Below are 19,553 nucleotides of genomic sequence, written 5' to 3' on the forward strand. Positions count from 1 at the left end.
TCTGCCATTCTATTCTGCCGAAATCAACCCAAGGGTCTGGGAGAGTTTGCTCAACTTGATTAATTGGCCGAAGTCCGCGTAATCTTGGAAGGTCCAGTCGAATGTCAACATCATAGCAGCTCTGTCGTGATCTACAGTGCAACCAGACGATGCACGTCAAAGCTCAGATAACCCCGGCTTGGACGGACTACGACGAATCGCAGCACCTTTGATCGTAACACATGTGATGCATATCTAATTACTCCATATTCTGAGGCAATTGCATCATTGTTGACAGAATGACGAGACTGGCAGATCCCAGCCCATTGGAGCTTTCCCCACGTTTCAAAGACCCCATTTCTCCAACGGATTGCGCGAGGTGTGATTCTCCTTAGATCTGCGAACTTTATTTTAGTTCAACTGCCGAAGATGCGTTCAATCGGCAAGGTTGCATTCAAGAGACAGGGATAGGTAGATAAACTCAATTTCATTTTTTCGGGCGCCGCGCTGTCGGGCTTTAGTTCAAGTATTCCTTCAAGTTGCACTTTGTATGAGTGATCCAATAAACTGGAGTCTTCGTCCCTTTCAAGACTTCAACTCAGCTTAATCAACGTTCTGCTTTCTGCTTTCTGCTATTTCTCTCAAGCAATATGTCTATCCATTCATCGGTTCAGAATGGGACGAGCGAGAAAGCAATCGAGACCGTGAGGCCCGAGCCAGCTCTGGAGAGATCGCAGACGGTCCATTTGAGCTATCCAAGATTTTCGGCACCGCGACCTCTGCCTACCGCTGCTGTAAGTCTACATATTCGAATCAATGGAGGCTTCGGTGCTAACGCTGCGTTGTTCAGACTTCACTGCCAATCGGAGCCTTTTCGACGACTCTGACGACTCTTTCTCTGAGTTTGATGGAGTGGAGAGGAGTCACAACTACGAACGTCTACATCGCAAACTTCTTCTTCCTTGCTGCCTTTGGACTCTTCATTTCGGCTCAGTGGGAACTCACGGGAGGTAATGGCTTTGGCTACAGTGTTTTCAGTGCTTTTGGTAGGTCTACCGTCCATTCGGAATCGACAGAAACATGCGATTCGCTGTGAGGGCTTTTGACGAATCATCTAACACAAGTTGAAGGCCTTTTTTATGCGGGATACGGTGCAATCCTGACTCCCTCGTTTGGAGTTGCTGCAGCCTACGGCGATGACACAAAACAGCTCAACAATGCTCTTGGTCTTTTCATGATCAGTAGGTGCTAATCCGGTTTTGGGAAGGAAAAAATCTGACATCTGTCTTTCTCTAGTCTGGTCAGTCTTCGTCTTGGCGTACTTGGTCGCGACTCTCCCGACGAACGTAGTTTACATCCTCATCTTCATCTTCGTTGAGTTGTGCTTCGTCCTGGTTGCTGCAAGCTACTTCGCCTTAGCGGACGGCCACGCCACTGCCGCTGTCGGTCTGAAGAAGTCCGGAGGAGTATTCGCATTTCTCGCTGGCCTTGTCGGATGGTAAGACTTCTGTTCTGCCTGCACAACTCCCACTAATGATGCTGCCGCTTCTAGGTACTTGACATTCCACCTGCTGCTGAAGGATTCTCTCGTTGAACTTCCATTGGGAGACACGTCGCAGTACTTCCCTAAGACTAGAAAGAAGGTTGAATAGTCGTGGTTTCTAAGACGTGTCAAGCCTCAGGGAAACACGGTGGGCAAATACGTAGATTAAACCTGGGGCAGTGCATGGTAGGGAACTGTTTTCCCCCAGCTGAAAGGTGGACACATTGACAGTGGGGTTGCATGCCATGTGTCTTGTAGATGATAATAACTGTCAAACTGTAATAAAATTCGGTCGGTCGCATCGTTCGTTGGTCACTCGGATATCTTGTGGATGACGACATATTCATCTTGATCCAATTAGCCTACCAGATTCCAAGGATAGCATGATGCCCACCATCGGTTGCGAAATGAGCTCACATCCATTTAGCCGGAGCTTGAGGACATGGGCCCTAAAAGCTCTCCCGGACGCAGTAACTCTGTCCCTGCATGAAGCGTTATCGCTGACGTGGGGTGTCTCCGAGCTAGTGTGGGGAGCTATGGGTAGCTCGGCTTTGGGTTCGATGGCGACATATCACAACATAGGTGTGGAGCGTTGCGCGAGGGCGTCAGTCGGAGCCGGCATCTCATTATCCTGTTGCATTCAATGAAGAGATGAGGGGTTTGATATGCACTCAGGAAATGATAAGAGACGCGTTCTCGAATCTCACCGTGCATATCAATGAAGCAGCTTGCGTTGCATTGGGACAACATTGACACTTCGTGAGATCTTACTACGGATTTTGCCATACGATCGCTTCGTTATTCATCCGTCCGAACCTGCATTCTTCCACTCCCAAAATGACAAGCAACGCTCGTTCCGTCCCGTCGACGGACCCTAGCGTCTATGATGAGTTCAAGGCGAAGTGGTCGAGCCTCCCAACAGACGAGAGCAGCTGGTTGCAGCGAGCCAAAGACGTCGCATCAGTCTTGGCTCAAGATGCAGCCGCTCGAGAGAAGGAGAACAAGTCACCTCGCGCTGAGATCGCCCTTTTGAAGCACTCGGGCTTGTTGAAAGTTCTCGGCTGGAAGAAGTATGGTGGTGGGGAGCAACCATGGAGCGTGGGATACAAGGTGATTCGAGAGGTTGCCAAGGGCGATGGGTAAGTGCCATGGCTCGGGAAGTCGACATCTAAGCGGCTAATCAACCGGATTTAGCTCCATCGGAATGCTTCTTGGCTACCACCTGCTTTGGTCGACGACCGCAAATGTAATCGGAAGTCCAGAGCAGGCAGACCGTACTCAAGACCTCATCATCTCGAACAACTATTTCGTGGGGGGTGCTGTCAATCCTCGCGACAGCGACCATAAGATTACTTCAGATCGCGACAGCGTCGTCTTCAACGGCTTCAAGAACTTCAACACCGGCGGTGTCATCTCTGACTTGACGGTGCTCGAGGGTGTGTTGGAGGGAACTGAGGATCATCTTTACGCCATTGTGAAGACAGACCAGCCAGGCATCATCTTCTCGCACAATTGGGACAACGTCGGTCTGCGGCTCAGCGAGTCTGGCAGCGTCAAGATCGAAAACGTCAAAGCCCCTTGGGCGGATGCTCTGGGATGGAATGCCGCCGAGAAGAAGCCTGATCCCGCCATTCTCAAGATTCCATTTGCCTCTTTGCTTCTACCAACGTGAGATAGTCTAAGCCGTCGGATACCATTCAGCTGCTGACAATTTCTGTAGCATTCAGCTTGTCTTCAGTAACTTTTATATCGGCATCGCATGGGGTGCACTAGATTTTGCTTCGGCATATACCAGAAAGAACACTCGGGCTTGGCCGTTTGGTGGAGACGTAAGTCCATGAGTCCTGCTGATGAAATACGGTTGCTGACGCTATTTCGATCCAGAACAAGGACAAGGCGGAAGATGAATTCTACATCCTGTCTACATATGGCAATTTCCTGGCTCATCTTCGCGCTGCCACGGCGTTGGCCGATAAGGCCGGCGAAGAGATTGACAATGTGTACAAGTACTCTGGAGATCCTACATCCAGAGCAAAGCTCACCGCACAAGAGAGAGGAGAGGCTGCTGAGTGGGTTGCAAGTGTCAAGGTCACGGCGACTGACACCGGTCTGAGAGTCACATCGGGTATCTTCGAGGTCACTGGCGCCAAGGCCACCGGGTCCAAGGTTGGTTTGGACAGATTCTGGAGAGACATTCGAACGCACTCCTTGCATGACCCAGTTGCGTACAAGAACCGTGAGCTTGGAAGATATCAGCTGTTGGGCGAGATTCCTGAGCCTACTTGGTACACATGAGTGGTCTTTTAGATAGATTTGATCAAAGAATTCACGCAGATAAGGAACGCTTCGTCGCAAGAAAAAGCAGCTTGTTCATTCGCTGTAAAGAAGTCCTACTAATGAACAACGCCTTTGCGCCGGAAGGTAGTTTTTACAGCTTAAAATGTTTTCCATGACCAGTAACTTTCAAATCTATGCAAGCTGGCAATTGCAAGACATCCAGTTACATATTGTCTGAGACTCTTCATATTACATGAAGGTCGGAGGGAGTCCAGGCAACTAGTCGATCACTAATTTCTATGCCGAGAACGAGGCATTTGGTGATAGGGATCAACATAGGCCCCATGCCTCTGAGTAGCACTGTTCAGGGCCTTGTTGCACTACACAATATCCTGGTCTACTCCTAAGAGCTAGTCTTTTTCTCCCAACTACAACACATCAGTAAATGCATATAAGTCAATACATATTGTGGAAAGCAACTCACAGGTCAAGGAAGAGCTTCCAGAGAATTGAGAACAGGACGCCCTGCAAGCCATTGGCCAGGATGCGGGTCTTGAGGCCACGGCCGAGGAAGCCGAGCACGCCGTCTCTCTCGATGACATTCTTTGCTGCTTTCGCTGTTGTGGAGTCTTCTGTTAGTGGAAGTTCCTCATGGTCCTGCGAAGACACATGAGAGGGAGCTTACTGTAAGAGATCTTGGTGTCATTGACCTGTCGATAGGTCTTCACAACTCTCAACGAGTTTGACACAGTGTCAGACACAATAGAAGCGCAGAAGCCGATGAAGGCGAGACGAAGAAGCCAAACGAAGATATCGCTCTTGTCAGGCTCGGGAATATTGGCGGTGAGGTAGTTGTACTGCAAAGGTCAGCAAGGTACGCAGGTACTGACAACAGTGAAATTCACGGTTCCAAACCACGGGTAGTGTCCAACGAAGGTAGCCGCAGCAGTTGCGAATGCTCCCCACCACAGACTTCCGATACCATTGGTTTTGACACGCTGGCGAAGAATGGCAGTGCCTTTCGCTCCCTGTGCTTGGAGTGTAGTCTTGAGAGTGTCGATAGGAGTCAGAATCATGCGGAAAGCGGCGGCGCTTCAATAATGAGTCAGTACACTTTTATGATAACATTATCAAGAATCCAATGCTGAGCGGGAGTTGCATACCAAAGCGAAGCAAAGACGGTCTTGATGAGCGTTGGGAGCTGATTCAAGAATGAGTTTGACTCAAGAAGAGCCAAAATACCGGCATTAGCTGCCGTGTCACCGAAACGGGAGACGGGGCCTGGTATCTGTCAGTCACAGTGATTGCATGGAAAGCTTCGATCTGGAGACATACCCTGAATGAGGGCAGCGCCAAGTCCCTGGTAATAACGACCGAAGCCTCCGTCATGGTAAAGAGTGGCCGTAGCAGTTCGGAATCCAGTGCCAAAGCGATATTGGTAGTTCATAATCGTACGAAGAGGCTTTGAAGATGTCAGGGCGTATCCTCAGAACCTTTGAACAGAGGGCATACCATAAGCGTCAAAACTTGCAGAACCATGGCAGCAGCGCCGCTCAAGCCACCGCCCAGGGCTCTCTTGAGTGCCTTCCCAAGATCAAACTAGTTCTCACTGTCAGCTGGCCTAGTTTCATCGCGATCTGAGCTGTTAGTTTCACTCACGTTCGTGTCCTTCGCGTCAACCCATCCTTTAATGAAAACAGCGAAGACGAAGATGGCTAGAACAGCCCAAAATCCTCTCCATAGCCACCACCCAGTCGTACGCTTAGGCTTTTCTTCCTCATCAGGACTCGGCGCAATGAGGTAGACCTGCTCTGGTTCCTGGTTTTCGTCGTGTTCGTTATCGCCGGTCCTCCGATCCTGGTATGCCGGAGGTGGGCGAGTCGCCTCCTCATCCTCGGCCGAGGCCCCGAGAAGCGGCGTGCGCTCGTCGGTCGCCTTTCTTTGGCTTTCGAGATCAGTTTGAGATGCCATTGTTATCGGTATGAAAGTCCACCGAAAACCGTCAAGCTGTGGTTTATCGGAGTAAAGGTGAACTTTTGGTTGATGTTGAAAGTTGGATTTGTCATAGACTCTCGGACCCGCGGTCGGCGGTATCGCGTGCATGCGGGGTGCTATCGCGTGCTTTGACACTGTGCAGGCCCAACTAACTGCGCCACTCCTGGAGATACCAGCCACATGGTAACCCCTGTAAGGATGTTGGGATGACTTTCAGGACTCTTGACATCATTTCATTTTGGAGAGGTTGTAGTAGAGAGCAAGAGATGTCGGGTAATTGAATGAAAAACCTGTATAGGTTTCTATAAGCAATACAGCATAAGTCCAATGCATCACCTTGAATCCATCCTCAGAGTCCATAGAAGTCTGTACCCTCTTCGCCGACGTTCAGGTTTGATACCTGGGGCGTCTGATTGATCATCCCCTCTCAAGAACAGTAGCAGAAGTGCAACGTGATCTATTGGAATTGTTTGAATGATGGCGGGTAACAATTTGTTTCGCAGTCTCAGCCGTAAATGAAATCGCTGTCGTAGGTGTGGTTGGTGGCTGGTATTTGGTTTCAATCAGGCAGGTGTTTGCGGTGTCCCAGGCGCTCAACCTCCCAGGCACTCAACCACCATCAGCAAGGATTAGTGACAGCGCTTGATAGGCCGATAACATCATCAAGTGAGCTTGGCAATCCAATGTCGCTGTCATAGTGGGGTTATCATCCTGCCAGTCAATGCTTCTTCAACTAGTTGGATCGTGACTTCGCACGTCAACGAATTGACCGACATCTGTATTGTGGACTTTGAGGACATTCTCTTAGGTGATTCCAAATGGTATGCAATATGTCTCCACCGTGGCGGACACTCTTCTTTCTGTCTCTTGAATACTAACCACAGACTAAAGGCGCATGAGAACTCCGACGCTTATCCGATGCGCCTGCGCATGGAGGCCTTTATCCGACGGAAGCAGACAGAAATAATCTCAGCCCTGGAGGCACTTGACGGAGCCACATTTCGAACAGATGAATGGGAACGACCCAATGGCGGCGGTGGCGGCCGTACATGCGTTCTACAAGATGGTCACGTCCTTGAGAAGGCTGGGGTGAACATCAGCATCGTCCATGGCAAGCTCAATCGCAGCGCTGTCGAGGAGATGCGACAGAACCACAAAAATATCGCTACCGATGCAGATGAGCTGGACTTCTACGCGCTAGGGCTGAGCATGGTCGTTCATCCAAAGAATCCAATGGCACCCACGGTGCACATGAACGGGCGCTACTTCGAGACTGTTCGCGATGGCTCTGTGCAGACCTCTTGGTTCGGCGGCGGCAGTGACCTTACCCCAAGCTATCTTTTTGAGGAAGATGCGAAACATTTCCATGCAACACTCAAGTCGGCGTGCGATGAACACGATGTTGGTTATTATCCCAAGTTCAAGAAGTGGTGCGACGAGTACTTCAATATCAAACATCGTGGAGAAAGGCGAGGAGTGGGGGGTATTTTCTTCGACGATCTTGATGAGAACTTTGGGAACCTTGAACAAATCTTCGCATTCGTGCAGGCGACTATGAATGCGTTGGTACCAGCTTACATACCGATTGTGGAAAAGCGGAAAGCTCTTCCGTTCAATGACCACGAGAAGGAGTGGCAGCAAATCCGCAGGGGAAGATACGTCGAGTTCAACCTCGTTCATGATCGCGGAACGGCTTTCGGTTTGAATGTGCCTGGTTCAAGGATTGAGAGCATTCTCATCAGTCTTCCAGTCACAGCTCAGTGGCACTACATGTATGAGGAGCCGGAACCCGATAGTCGGGAGGGCAAGCTCCTTGAGGTGCTACGGAGTCCTCGGGAGTGGGTTTGAGGTGCCTCAGACGTAGAAAAGAGACGAAATTAGTGCCTTCATCGTCATTTACCCTCACAATTGGGCATGGGTCGCAACTGGCGACTTGCGGGATTTCGCAATTGCATTCGCCGGAGTTTTCGCTTTCACACGGCCTGCGAACAATGAGTCGCGCAATCCTCCTGCACAATACTCCCAGGTATCCAGGTTTTGGAGCAATTTGATGATGGTCGGCAACTGATTGAAATTCTGGGAGAAAATCCACGTGGCTTAGAAGATCCATTCCATGTGTTTGGCTGCATGATGGACGCGCATTTTCCTCTGTGGCTTTCTAGAATTCTCTTGCTAGTAAGGTAATCTCAATAATGCCGGTATCATCACATGAAGTCAACACCTTACTCAAGCCCCTTCGTATTTCAACCAACCGGTCAAATTTCCTTGACATTCTCCACCTCCCACACTGCGCCTTTGCACTGAGGCTCTCTGAATCTTCCCGTTTCGCCTGCGGAGCAGTGATAAAGGAAGCCGTACCCGTTACACGCGACTAAGACCGTTGAGTCAACCTTCCCAGCACGGAGGACAAGCTGACTTTGCTTATGAACGACGGAGGTTCCCGAATCACCGCAGAAGTAGACGTTGTTCTGTTTCAGTCCGCAGTTTGACACTCTTGTGTATGAGTTCGGCTTGCCGTTGAAGGCGCCCTCGCCGCAAGCCGCAAGGGCCTGGCCATACAGCAGGGCCGTGGCCAGGATGGGGAAGTAGGAAATTTGCCTCTTGGCTGAGTGTAACCGGGGTAAAAGAAGGTGACTGTGCGTCATGTTCTGTCAACATGTAGTCCAAATTTACTTAAGATCTGTTAGAATGCATGCTTACCTACTTTGCTTGAAGAGAAGCCGAAACTGGAGTGCGTGGTGATTGGGAGAAATCAACTGCTGCCTTGCACACTTGGGTACTTATTCTTTCCACCTTTGCTCTTCTTAGTAAGAGTGCTTCTCGGCATCGTCGGTAGAATAATTTGGTCATTGATGAAGTCTCATCTCGCCAAACGCCATCAAAACTTTAATCGGTGCCAACCGCAAGGGAACCTGAGTAATGAAGCGCATTTTCCAAATACTAACGGAACACTCCAAGTGCCTCACTTGGTCTTCTGATCAAACAAAGCATTCAAGGCCCAGGTCTTACTAGTAGCATTCATTGGTGCAAAGATAGATCAACCATACCACCAAGTCTCTCAAGTCAGAGGCTCAACAACAAAAGACTCATTGACTGCCCAAGTGCTAATAGGGGGCGCGCAACTTTAGTCAAGGCATGCTTCAGCAAGTCACTTGTGAGCCGATGTTAAAGTCTTGGACGCGAGTACCTAGGGATCGCAGCTGAGGATAGATGATTCAACAACTTGTAACTGAGCACGCTCGTGACTAACATGCACTGGCGACATATTGTTAGCGTGACATGCATAGAGATTCCGATCGTGTTACTCAGCTGCCACATTTGTAAACACCTATTACCAAAACCCCTCCATCATGGACAGGAAGGGCTGTGCGCCAAATCACTTTCACTCAAGTTTTCCAGGCATTCTGCGTGCTGGATCCACGCTATGCAACCCGGCATCGGACCCGCACTTATTTTATCAACCCCTTGGTGAAAGTTCAACATCATGAGATTGAGGAAAGTGAAAGTCCTGAACGTACGACCATCTCAGCGTCGAATACTGCTTCTGTAAGGGCTTGCTCAAATGACTCTTCACAAGGTTTGACTATATCGTTGTTATGCGTTTAAACGAGACACGCGAGTTTTAGGGCCTCGTGACCCCAATTGCCACTTAATTCCGATTGGATTGGCCGGTGGTTCCTAATATCGCTCATGTCATCATTGTGCTTCGTCACACCAGAATCACGCATGCCCTCCTCATTTTCGAGATGCGTTGTCTATCCACGACCGCAGCCGCTTCAGCATATCACTGATACCATGGATACCGAGTCTCCGTCTGTCATTTGCATCTGTCAAGATCAGGAGGGAGAGGCACTTGCGGCGGCTGTTCTCGGAAGCGATGACGAAGGATTTCCCGTCACCGAGACGAAAACAACAAGCTCGGACAGGGGAACAGCGAAAATTCTCATTTTGGGCCCTTCCAATGATGTGTTCAGCACGGGCGACCTACAGTACAAATTTACAAATCTTTCGTCGACCCAATCCATTATTGTGACAGTCATCCACACTCAGCCGCTGCTAGACGCGAACTCCATAGACTTATTCCTAAGCCCATGCCTTGGGAACGAGACAGGCGCTCTGTCACCGCTACAACACGCTGTCAGTGTTCTCCATGCGGAGGTCGGGGACTTCGGGGGTTGGCTTTCGCATCATCCTTTCGCCTCTTCTTCTGATTCAATTTCCTCGGGTTTGGGCAGCCCACTTGGAGACCAACCAAAGCTACATTATGACATCACTTTGGAATCTCTTTCTGCTACCCCAGCACTTCCATCGGCTGCACTACGTGAGCCTTCTGGGTGCCTGTGTATTGGACTTAGCTGAATAGTGATTAGAAGTTCTTCAGACCTATCATCATGGGATAGTCGTAGGCGTATTCGCGGTACAGACCAATGACACCAATATCGATTCACGATCATTCCAGAATGCGGTTCTACTCGCAAAGGAACTTCGATTTCTGGCAGTTGACCCCGACTCTTCGCTATTGACGATAGAGTCTCTTTCAGCCACAGAGCATATTGTGCCGGCAAGGCCAACACCGCAGCCGAAGCCGTTACCTACATACCATTTCCCCACCTGTGGAAAGAATGTTCTTCTAGTCATACCAACTGAAAATGCCAACAAGAAGGAGGTCCTTGAAAAGGACATCATGCGAAGAGCGCCTGCTGGCACTCAAATACATATCATAACATTCCCAGTTGAGTCGGGAGTTGGAGAGCAGCCCTACAATATTGCAGGCTCAGAAGGCGCTCGCAATCGTATTATGAATGCCCTTGCTAGGCTTCAGTCACCAAAATATGCCGAAACATTTGCCAAAGAAAATATCGGATCGGTCATCGCGGCCTCTATTGAAAACTATGTTCAAACGGAGGACATTGATCGCCCGGCTGACTTTGCGATTGCAATTGTTCATAACGCCTCCACAGGCCAGACGCGATCAAGTTCATCGCGCGGTGTAACTATCGCGCCTCGGTACGTCGATCGCGCTCGAAGGTTTGGGACGAACAGAGATGCCAATTATGGCAATGTTACGGTGGGCAAGATCATGGCTGCTCGTGTTGCTCAGCTTGATCATGCAGATTGGCACGGCGTGGTGGCTGGTATTTCCAGATATGATTTGCTAGCTGAGGCAGTTGCCAAAATCCAGATACCATGGTAGCAACCAACAAGGACGTCATTCGTCGAACCACAAGAGCTAATGCTATCGACAAGATTAATGGTCACTGTCGCTTTCAATGATGAGACACACTGGTCTTTGCCTTCTTGTCTTGCTGCCATCAGACTTCCGTGAAATAAATTTACTGCCATTGTGAACCTGGTCGATGACATTGTTCAAGTGAAGTATGATGAAGTTGTTTTGCTGATCTCAATAAGTACTAGTCATCCAACTCTGGGTACTGCAGGAAAGCCGCCAAAACGTTGCCCTTCGAAATTTTAGTGAGTTCCTGTACTCTGTTCTCTTGTAAATCAGTGCGAAGTTACTGGAATTTATGCTGTCTTATTCTTCGAAGATCCCCCGAGAATCTTTTCTCTGATTGTCCTGGCAGAACCCCCGATCCATACCCGCCATACCGCCACCACAAAAAGGGTCAGTGGTACCGTTACTACCCAGTATATCCAGAATCGAGTAGAAAAGTTCCATCCATACTCGTGAAACTCGAAGAATGTGGTGCTGAACAAAGCCTTAAAAATGATTAGGTGGGGTGGTTTACATTCTGAGTGGCATTCAGCTTGCTTACCGATATGAAAGTGGCAGGCAAAAATATCATCGTCAGTAGGGTAATGGATTTCATGATCAGACTGTCCGTGTTTGCGATGACGTTGTACGCCTAAGGGTCTACTTTAGCAGCCTAGACGCGATGAGATACTTGTGGTAATCAGTGGACCTACCAAGTTCATTTCTCCATCCAATCTTTCGGAGTTAGCTTGGGAACGTCGCCTGAGGCTCTTCATTATCTGCAGCTGAAACCGCAAGTACTCAATTGCTTCTGACTGGTAGTCTTCCTCCAATCCAAGCTGCTTAAAGTTGTCTTCTTGCCTAGAGGCCAGCCGTTCCAGGGTCTCGACACTAACTTCTTGTACTTCTTCGAGATGCCGCGCATGTCTACGAAGATCATTCAGGTCATCGAACGAAGGTCTCTTTGAGCGAGTCTGCATGTAGTCAGTACAGCTCAATGCAGGCATCATAACGCAAGGCCGAATGTAATGGATCACAGCCTGGGTGCGGTTTATGTGCCTTACCGTCTCGTGTTTTCGAATCTCTTTGGACATTCGCCAGGTGTACTGGTCACTGATCTTGAGGACCTCGTCTAAAAGTGGACGAAGCATTGCAAAAGGATCCTGAAATTCGACAGGACCTGAAAGCCTCAATGATTCGAGCATGCGTTCCTCCAATTCTGCCGGTGTGTCGATGCACAAAACCTGGTTGGTACCATTTGAAGTCCATCGCGTGAAGAACGCCATTTCATACCACTCGTACTTCTTAGCACTTCCGTGTCTACATACCTCACCAGGCATGAAAATCTTTTTGGTCAGGATACGAGTCCAGGTGGCTAGCAAAGTGCCAAGTATTAGCGGCTTCCAACCTGTTCATATCAAAATCAGAGGGAGAAGGGGTGCTTTTCCCTGTGTCCTCAGAGTGTGCGGTCTCTCTTACTTAGTGATTTGAACTTTCCGTGCGATGGATCTTTGCCGGAACTCTTGCATCCGAAGTAGCCGTTCAGTTCAGCACAAGTCTTATTGGTGACGAAGTCCGGGACTTTGAAACATTTCAAGACCTTGCGGCGGTGCTCGTCTGATTGGTCTCTCTTTCCAATTCGTTGGTCTGCCTTTCCTTTGAACGAAAGTTCATCTTGGAGAAATCTTGCATGGGTCTGTCAGTTACTTTCCGATCTATTCTAGCGGTATTTGCATTACAAGTAGCATTTCTCCTCAAGTTTAGGTTTGTCCTCAAGTAGGTCGATAGTTGCAGGAGACCATTGCCACTTTTCTTTTGAATTTAGCACACATTCAATTTCAAGACGAAAATTACCTATGTTATTGGAGTCCACGAACCATCATAAAATAGAACCGTCGCCGTCATGTTTGCGAACTACTAGATAATAGATTCCGCGTTTGTAGTTATCTTCCCCGTGGCATAACTACTTTGAACTAAGACACCGCTCGAGATATGTTTACCAAGGAATGTTGCGAGCACGAGTAGGGACGCTCAGTTCTCAACCATTGATTCGGAGGAATTGGATACTGTACTGAAATGAAGGATCCCGACTTTAAATGTGCCTCGCGGGGGCATAATGACAAGAAATACCGCACCTGTACACGGCTGCATTGGGTCGCTCTGCATCGATGTAAAATGCGGGGCAGGGTGTATTATCCTTGTTGCACCACAACATCTAGCCAACTAAATGAAAGTACGTGGTCTGGTGATTGCCCTGGCGCTGACGGGGTCTGTTGGCGAGCTTTGTGGCAGAGAAGGCGACCAGTAGCAAAACCGCATGCTTTTCGTGACCAAGGATATATGCCTCGCAACACGCGACTTTCCTGCAGCTCCATTACTGTCGCCTGTCTTACTGTCTCAGCCTGCCTAATCACCGAATATGTGTACGTGAGTAGACCCGAAAAGACGCGAGCTTCGAACAGAGCTGCTTGAGCCATAGGGCATTTAGTTGTGCTCCACTGAATCACACGCGGAGTGATAGTGCATCTCTGTTGATGAAATACCAGGCTGACGGTACTACGAAATGACATGAGCGATCAACTTCAACACAGTTGATTCCTTGAACATCCATGGCATGGATATGAGCCAAGTCTCGCTCAAAATGACTTACTTAATCGAACAAAGACATTGCGGATACACTTACAACGACATGCTGCATGTTTCTATGTCCATTGGCTAATTAATAAGTTGACAAAAGGCCAGATCGGAGATCGAAGATCATACAAGGTATGAAACTTAAGATCATTACCACCGGCAATGTACGAACGTCTCAAAGTACGAACGTGTCCAAGTCAGGGATCGAGGCCCTGAGCATGTATTTGGGCTCCCCTCTTGAGCATCGTGGCTATTCTTGTTTTGGTCTGGAGATTTTGCCAGGAATATTCATCGTGATTCTATCTCGCGTTCGCCCCATATGTGTATGTGGCACTGACCTCAGTTAGCATTATGTATGTCAGCGACGAAGGAGACGATTTTAGCCAGGGGTCACCTAAAAGTTGGGCCTTTCGGGTCGTCAACTCCACCAGCGAGAATGAAAAGATCTTTGGCATCCCGAACACTGGCTTGCTTTAGCGAACATCTGCCCTGCCCGGAAAAGGCTCTGCTGAGCTAACTCTCGACATGGAAGGTCCTCGAAATGCGAGTCGTCCTTCGGACGAGCAGCCGAATGCAGGTTACATTGGGGACCCGCTGGAGCACTGGGAACGCCGATGGTGAACGGCTCAAAGCTGCCAGGCCAGGCTTTAGTGGGTTGAATGGGCGGGAACATCGGGGTTTAACTCTAGGCTGCCGCCAACGAACGCCCCACGATGGCACACCGCATATACGCGATGAACCGTTGGTACTTGACTTCTTGCCTGCCCATGCATTCTATCACTTCTAAGCCGTCAATTGATTAGAGAATGGATCGGCAACGGAGTCCTGATATTCCAATACGCCCTGTTGGCAAGCGTGGTAAGACTATTATTGCAGTCAAGCGAACGTCAACCGAGGGTTCAACTCGGCGAGCCAGGTGCTGATCCGCACTGGTATCCTCGCGGCAGGGGGGTCCCTGAGGTGGCTTTCAGGTCAGACCGGCAACAAACAACACGATCATGCTTAGGCGACGGCATGCCGCGGGCCGTCCAGTGGGTACTGACCTTCACTTGTGGATAAGATACCTTCAAGCGAGTGAAGCTTTTCCCTTTCCATTACAGACCGTTATGTCCAGCTTACATGCAGCGCTGAATCGGCTCAGGCGGATAGCTTAACTGAGCCTTACCGACCCTGGTAACTTCTTTCTACGTTGTAAATGAAGCTGACATCGATACGGGGCATCAAAAAGATCTTTTGTACGAAATATCGAAGAAGAGTAGTTCCACAGATACCAGGCAGGCAACCTTTTGGCAAACTGAGCAAGACAAGGCATCTCAAGAACTTGACCAAAGAAATGGATATTTAAACGAATAAATTTTGCTGCGAATCTTTCCCTCTTCTTCCTGTCTGTCCACCAGCAGCTCCCACCACAACCAGCGATTTGCTCCAATTTATTCAAGATGGTCTCCTTCACCCTTCCCGTCCTCGCCACTCTGGCCCTGGCAGCCCTTACCACGGCCGCCCCGACAACTCAGACCGACTCCGTCGAGGTCTTCTCCTTCTCCAAGTGGGTCGACGGTATCATTGCCAACCCGGACGGCGACAACCTCACCCCCGAGGAGGCCGTCGAGGCGTGGCACGCGTCCCTCAACGAGACCAGCGCCGCCGCCGAGAACGGCCTGCTCCAGAAGAGGTACTACTGCAACACAATCCCCAACACCGAGGCCTATGTAAGTAAACATCAAGCAGTGAGAATCTAAGCGCGTCGTATCTAACCTATATGACCAGGTCCCCGACGCCGTCACGTGCATCAACGAACTCGCCCGCAAGGGCGGCCAAGCCTGCCAAGTGGACCGCTCCAGCGTCTTCTGCGTTGCCGGACGGGCTCAGATTACCGGTGTCGCCGGCGGTGGCGCTACTACCACTTCTTCGTCTTGGTGAGTCCACTTACTGTCTGCGTCTTTGTTGTTGCTCGAGCAATCAGCTGACCCAATGTTTCAGCAACGACGTCGCTCGTGGTGCTGGGTTCGTGATGGACTACTGCACGCGTGCGGATAACACCGTCCAGGGAGCCGAGTATGCGTACGGCAACGGAAACTTGCTTGTCTGGATCCGCAAGCCTGGCAACTAAGCTTCGTTCCGGTATATGTACACGAGGCTTTGGTCACCAGGCTCGTAGTATATAACGGCCAAGATGTATTGTCTCGATATATGCTTCATCATGTACATAAAGTTATCTACGATCACGATCATGATTAAATGTTAATATCTGTTGTTGCATTTGCCATCTTAGTCTCTATATCATCTTCTATTCCGTTTCTTAGTTGCTCTTGGATGATAAGTCCTGTGAAAGGCTTTGGCCATATACTTCCTGTCGACTGCTATAAGGTAGCGACTGTATGCTGTTGCTCCTATGATCGATCCATTCAGACCTCCTTGTCTTAGAAGTCCTCGACTTTCATATTATCATTTTGATCACGTCTGCTCGCTTCAACACCCTCCCGGAAAGGAACGGCACATGCAACCTATAGGCGGCTTAGAATAAATCGATGACACTCGAAATGCAGCATCATCGACAAGTTGATTGGTTCCGGTCCGACTCACCAAAACCGGGACCAATCCTATGCTGTCAGCTCAAGCCTCACATGTGCAACCGTTAGTGCCGCGTCTCTATCAACGCAACAAACAACATGAACCCAGCTCCACGCTTCTCCCCGTAGCGCAAACCCATCATCATGGCTGCCTGCGAAGCTAACCCCGACGCACCTAAATCTCTCTTCCTCCAAACTCCTCAGCGCCAGTACCCCTCGCAACACGTCCTCATCTCCTGCGGCACCGTCCCCGTCGACCCGGCCTCTCGTAAAATCGCCGTCCTGCGCGACATCGCAGACAACACCGTCTGGCTTCCCAAGGGCCGCAAAGAAATCGGCGAAGACCTTCTTGCCACGGCTTTGCGCGAGACGCGCGAGGAAACCGGATTGCAGGTCGAGGCGCTCCCTCTCAAGGTAGCCACGCGGGCCACGCCTGATCCTAAGCTTCAGGGGACCTTTCCTGTTGGCGAGAATGCTGATGTGACGGACGGCCTAGAGAATTGTGAGGCGTCGTCGGTTTGTGTGTACCCGTGCGTCTTCACTCGTGCGTTGAAGATCGTGTTCTGGTTTGCGGCGAGGGTTGATGTAGAGGATGTTCCTCGGGATGTGGAGAGGGTGCCTTGGGATGAAAATATGAGACTGGAGTGGGTTGAGGCGAGGGAGGCGGCCGGGATGATGGCGTTTAAGGCGGACGGGCAGGTAGTTGAGAAGGTTTTGGATGACATGCAAAAGTCTGGGTACGACATTTAACGATCGAAAGGGAATGAAGACTTGGGTTGGCACGAGTGATGAACAGTGAAGTTCGATATCGAAGTGGCTATGCCGGATTTAACATTAGGTAGGGGTATTGTCTATCATCGCGCGTCTAATCTAAACGGTCTTTACTTGAACGCTGGCTGCTTCCTGATGAGCCCGTCTGCGCCTCATCAACCTCAACAACACTCATGTCGGTGCGGACGTTGAAGGTCCGACCTCTCCAATTCACAGTGGATCCGCAAAAAACCGCCCAGGTCCAGATGGGAAGAGCAAGGAATTCTCTGCCAAGCCAAGCAGGCAGCCATTCGAAGAAGGATCTGGCAGGGGCGCCTCCGGGAGTTGCGGTGCCTCTGGCGAACCTCGGGGTGTTCTCATCGATTTCGATCGTGTGTCCTGCGTGAAGGCGGTTGTAGGTGAACCAGTCGAAGGTCATCCAGATGAATTCAAAAGCCAGCCAGTAAAGACCGAAGGCACCCCAAGTCTGGGAAGTGCCAAATGTCTTGCCGAACCAGGGTAGAGTGGTCACGGCGAAGGCAAAATAACCACAGCAGAGCAGGGACTCGACACCAGGTTCGACCAAGGTCGCCGCGAGAACAGTATACTTGCGCGCCCGGAGCCACCTGGCACGGCGATTGAAGTATGCTCGAACAGACATGCCAGCCATGGGCTGCACAGCAATATCACCGACGACGAGGCCATGGTTCCTGAAGCCAGGCAGGTTTGATTTCCATAGGAGGTCGCCGATGAGATGGTCTTCGCAGATGTACTCAGAAAAGTAGTCGATGCCTTTGGGGAGGTTCTTGTTCGCGAGGAGAGTTGGGTTTTGGGCGGGATCCGTCACCTGATCCAGGTGTGACTTGCGGAACATGTTGCTCTTGCCCACAGCACAAGGGGCGACACCAACGGTATTGATTGCGCCATAAAACTTGGCATGTGTCGTAGCCATAAACATCTCGTCGAGACGTCCACCGCCCTGGGTTCGTGCATAGTCCAACACGGATCCGTTATGGCTTTGGTAGGAGTCAGGTTCGGGCCCTGACGAAAGCAGGGTCTGTGTGTCCCGGCTATGAGCATCGCGAGGAGAAACAGTGTCGACGACGATGGGCAGCAGGTGGACAAACTTGTAGGGCTTGACTTGTTTGCCGTCAGCCTCATAACCAAGAAGCTTGTCCACCATGCGCCCGGCGACTCCCTTGCTGATCCAGATATTGCAGTCCATGACCCAGATGATGTCGCCCTTTGCCTCACGGTAGGCACGACTAATGTTCCTGACCTTAGGGTTCGGTCCGAGGTTGTCGATGTGGCCTGACTGGCCGTGCAGCAAAGGGTCTTCATCTTCCACGAGCACGTGGGCATCGAAGCCGGGGAAGTCCTCCACGACCTTCTTCAGCACAGGGTATGCGGGGTCACTCTTCTCGGCTACACAGAGGTAGATGGTCATCTTGTCGGCGGGGTAGTTTTGTCGGAATGAGGAAGCAATGCAGTCGTAGAGGCCATGCTCGAGGCCCTTGACGGGACGAATAACGGTGATGTGCGGGACATCTTCTTTCTTGAGGGAAGACGACACGGCGGGTCTCGGGGGGTAGGAGTAGGATTTGAAGCTATCGCCATGGTTAGCAATGGCGCAACAGCATCAGTGAGCTCAGCTTACATTCTGAAGATGCCAATGGATTGTACAATGTAAACAAACGTGCTCCAGACAACACATACGCCAGCAATCGCCTGGGGCGCCATTGAGAGGTTGATCATGGCGCAAGATGATGCCGTCAAGGCGGAGGACGTAGAGGTTGACTATTAGAGTGGTGCGATCAAGACAAGACAGAACCAAACGCCATGAAGCAAAAAATGTAGCGTGCCCCGTGTCAGAAGGTCATTGCAAAGTCTGGCGATCCAAAGAAGAGTCTGAAGTTGACGGGAGGAAAAGCAAAGGGCCGTCAGCAAAAGCCGGGAAGCGGGTTGCAAGGTTGCAGTGTCCCAAAGTCCCAAAGGATCGGCATTGTCGGAGAGCAGCTTCCACGTCGCGTGGTATCGAAATTCGACGAGCCCCACCAAAATCTCCAAATGCTAAGATTGGGGAGGAAAGCACGGGCCACAGGTTAAAGCCTTGCGCCTGGGGCAGGAACTCAGCTGGGGCTGGTGAGCTGTGGCACAAACCTGTGTGGCTCAAGCTCTACTGCGTATCCCATTGCAGCTGAGGACAGCCCTGACGGCTTATGTCAGCGAGCCACACCTCAATGCCGAGTTTTTCCGGAGGACAAAAAAGAGTCAGACGGTGGGGACGGAAACAAGCGACAATGGATACGGCGGAGTCCTTTTTCTACTCAGAAATTTTCTGCGCAACGCTTGCGACCTGCTGCTTTCTTCCCAACCTACCACACGTCTGCCGAACAGGATCGAGCTGCCTCCGGGAAGTGAGGTGATTTTTCGGCTTGAATGGCCCAATTGACGGGTGATCTGTCGGCAGGACGGGTGGCATACCTCCAACAAGTAAGTTGCAAGCTTTTTCCCTCTCAATGTTCTTCCCTTCGTCCACGGTGGCGGCAGCAGGGCTGGGCATCGCCTTCTTTTTCTCGTCGCGATCCCCCTC

The 19,553-nt window shown here is 50.5% G+C and overlaps 9 protein-coding genes across 9 annotated transcripts; 5 read left to right on the plus strand and 4 right to left on the minus strand.

Moving 5' to 3' along the window:
- Positions 1–629: 629 nt before the first annotated feature.
- GCG54_00000657 (Acetate transporter protein patA) lies at positions 630–1,631 on the plus strand (the record flags this gene model as incomplete). The annotated part of the gene is made up of 5 exons (XM_045400791.1): positions 630–773; positions 830–1,025; positions 1,110–1,220; positions 1,276–1,477; positions 1,532–1,631. The coding sequence occupies 5 exons, from the start codon at positions 630–632 to the stop codon at positions 1,629–1,631; spliced, it is 753 nt and encodes a 250-aa protein (XP_045263464.1).
- Positions 1,632–2,359: 728 nt separating this feature from the next.
- GCG54_00000658 (Dibenzothiophene desulfurization enzyme C) lies at positions 2,360–3,817 on the plus strand (the record flags this gene model as incomplete). The annotated part of the gene is made up of 4 exons (XM_045400792.1): positions 2,360–2,661; positions 2,717–3,190; positions 3,243–3,351; positions 3,407–3,817. 4 exons carry the CDS (start codon positions 2,360–2,362, stop codon positions 3,815–3,817), a joined length of 1,296 nt encoding a protein of 431 aa, XP_045263465.1.
- A 385-nt stretch (positions 3,818–4,202) lies between these two features.
- GCG54_00000659 (uncharacterized protein) lies at positions 4,203–5,770 on the minus strand (the record flags this gene model as incomplete). The annotated part of the gene is made up of 8 exons (XM_045400793.1): positions 4,203–4,227; positions 4,284–4,431; positions 4,485–4,656; positions 4,705–4,891; positions 4,963–5,080; positions 5,135–5,261; positions 5,312–5,398; positions 5,459–5,770. 8 exons carry the CDS (start codon positions 5,768–5,770, stop codon positions 4,203–4,205), a joined length of 1,176 nt encoding a protein of 391 aa, XP_045263466.1.
- Positions 5,771–6,612: 842 nt separating this feature from the next.
- On the plus strand, positions 6,613–7,642 carry GCG54_00000660 (Oxygen-dependent coproporphyrinogen-III oxidase; the record flags this gene model as incomplete). Its single annotated transcript, XM_045400794.1, has 2 exons — positions 6,613–6,615; positions 6,686–7,642. 2 exons carry the CDS (start codon positions 6,613–6,615, stop codon positions 7,640–7,642), a joined length of 960 nt encoding a protein of 319 aa, XP_045263467.1.
- A 407-nt stretch (positions 7,643–8,049) lies between these two features.
- GCG54_00000661 (uncharacterized protein) lies at positions 8,050–8,439 on the minus strand (the record flags this gene model as incomplete). The annotated part of the gene is made up of 1 exon (XM_045400795.1): positions 8,050–8,439. One exon carries the CDS (start codon positions 8,437–8,439, stop codon positions 8,050–8,052), a length of 390 nt encoding a protein of 129 aa, XP_045263468.1.
- Positions 8,440–11,317: 2,878 nt separating this feature from the next.
- On the minus strand, positions 11,318–12,292 carry GCG54_00000662 (uncharacterized protein; the record flags this gene model as incomplete). Its single annotated transcript, XM_045400796.1, has 4 exons — positions 11,318–11,512; positions 11,569–11,658; positions 11,720–11,980; positions 12,071–12,292. 4 exons carry the CDS (start codon positions 12,290–12,292, stop codon positions 11,318–11,320), a joined length of 768 nt encoding a protein of 255 aa, XP_045263469.1.
- A 2,787-nt stretch (positions 12,293–15,079) lies between these two features.
- Positions 15,080–15,750, plus strand: GCG54_00000663 (uncharacterized protein; the record flags this gene model as incomplete). The annotated part of the gene is made up of 3 exons (XM_045400797.1): positions 15,080–15,349; positions 15,408–15,556; positions 15,621–15,750. 3 exons carry the CDS (start codon positions 15,080–15,082, stop codon positions 15,748–15,750), a joined length of 549 nt encoding a protein of 182 aa, XP_045263470.1.
- Positions 15,751–16,354: 604 nt separating this feature from the next.
- Positions 16,355–16,960, plus strand: GCG54_00000664 (uncharacterized protein; the record flags this gene model as incomplete). The annotated part of the gene is made up of 1 exon (XM_045400798.1): positions 16,355–16,960. The coding sequence occupies one exon, from the start codon at positions 16,355–16,357 to the stop codon at positions 16,958–16,960; it is 606 nt and encodes a 201-aa protein (XP_045263471.1).
- A 115-nt stretch (positions 16,961–17,075) lies between these two features.
- On the minus strand, positions 17,076–18,715 carry GCG54_00000665 (Ceramide glucosyltransferase; the record flags this gene model as incomplete). Its single annotated transcript, XM_045400799.1, has 2 exons — positions 17,076–18,567; positions 18,618–18,715. The coding sequence occupies 2 exons, from the start codon at positions 18,713–18,715 to the stop codon at positions 17,076–17,078; spliced, it is 1,590 nt and encodes a 529-aa protein (XP_045263472.1).
- Between the last annotated feature and the right edge of the window lie 838 nt (positions 18,716–19,553).

This window comes from Colletotrichum gloeosporioides (assembly GCF_011800055.1).
Source record: "Colletotrichum gloeosporioides strain Lc1 chromosome Unknown consensus_50, whole genome shotgun sequence".
NCBI lineage: Eukaryota > Fungi > Ascomycota > Sordariomycetes > Glomerellales > Glomerellaceae > Colletotrichum > Colletotrichum gloeosporioides.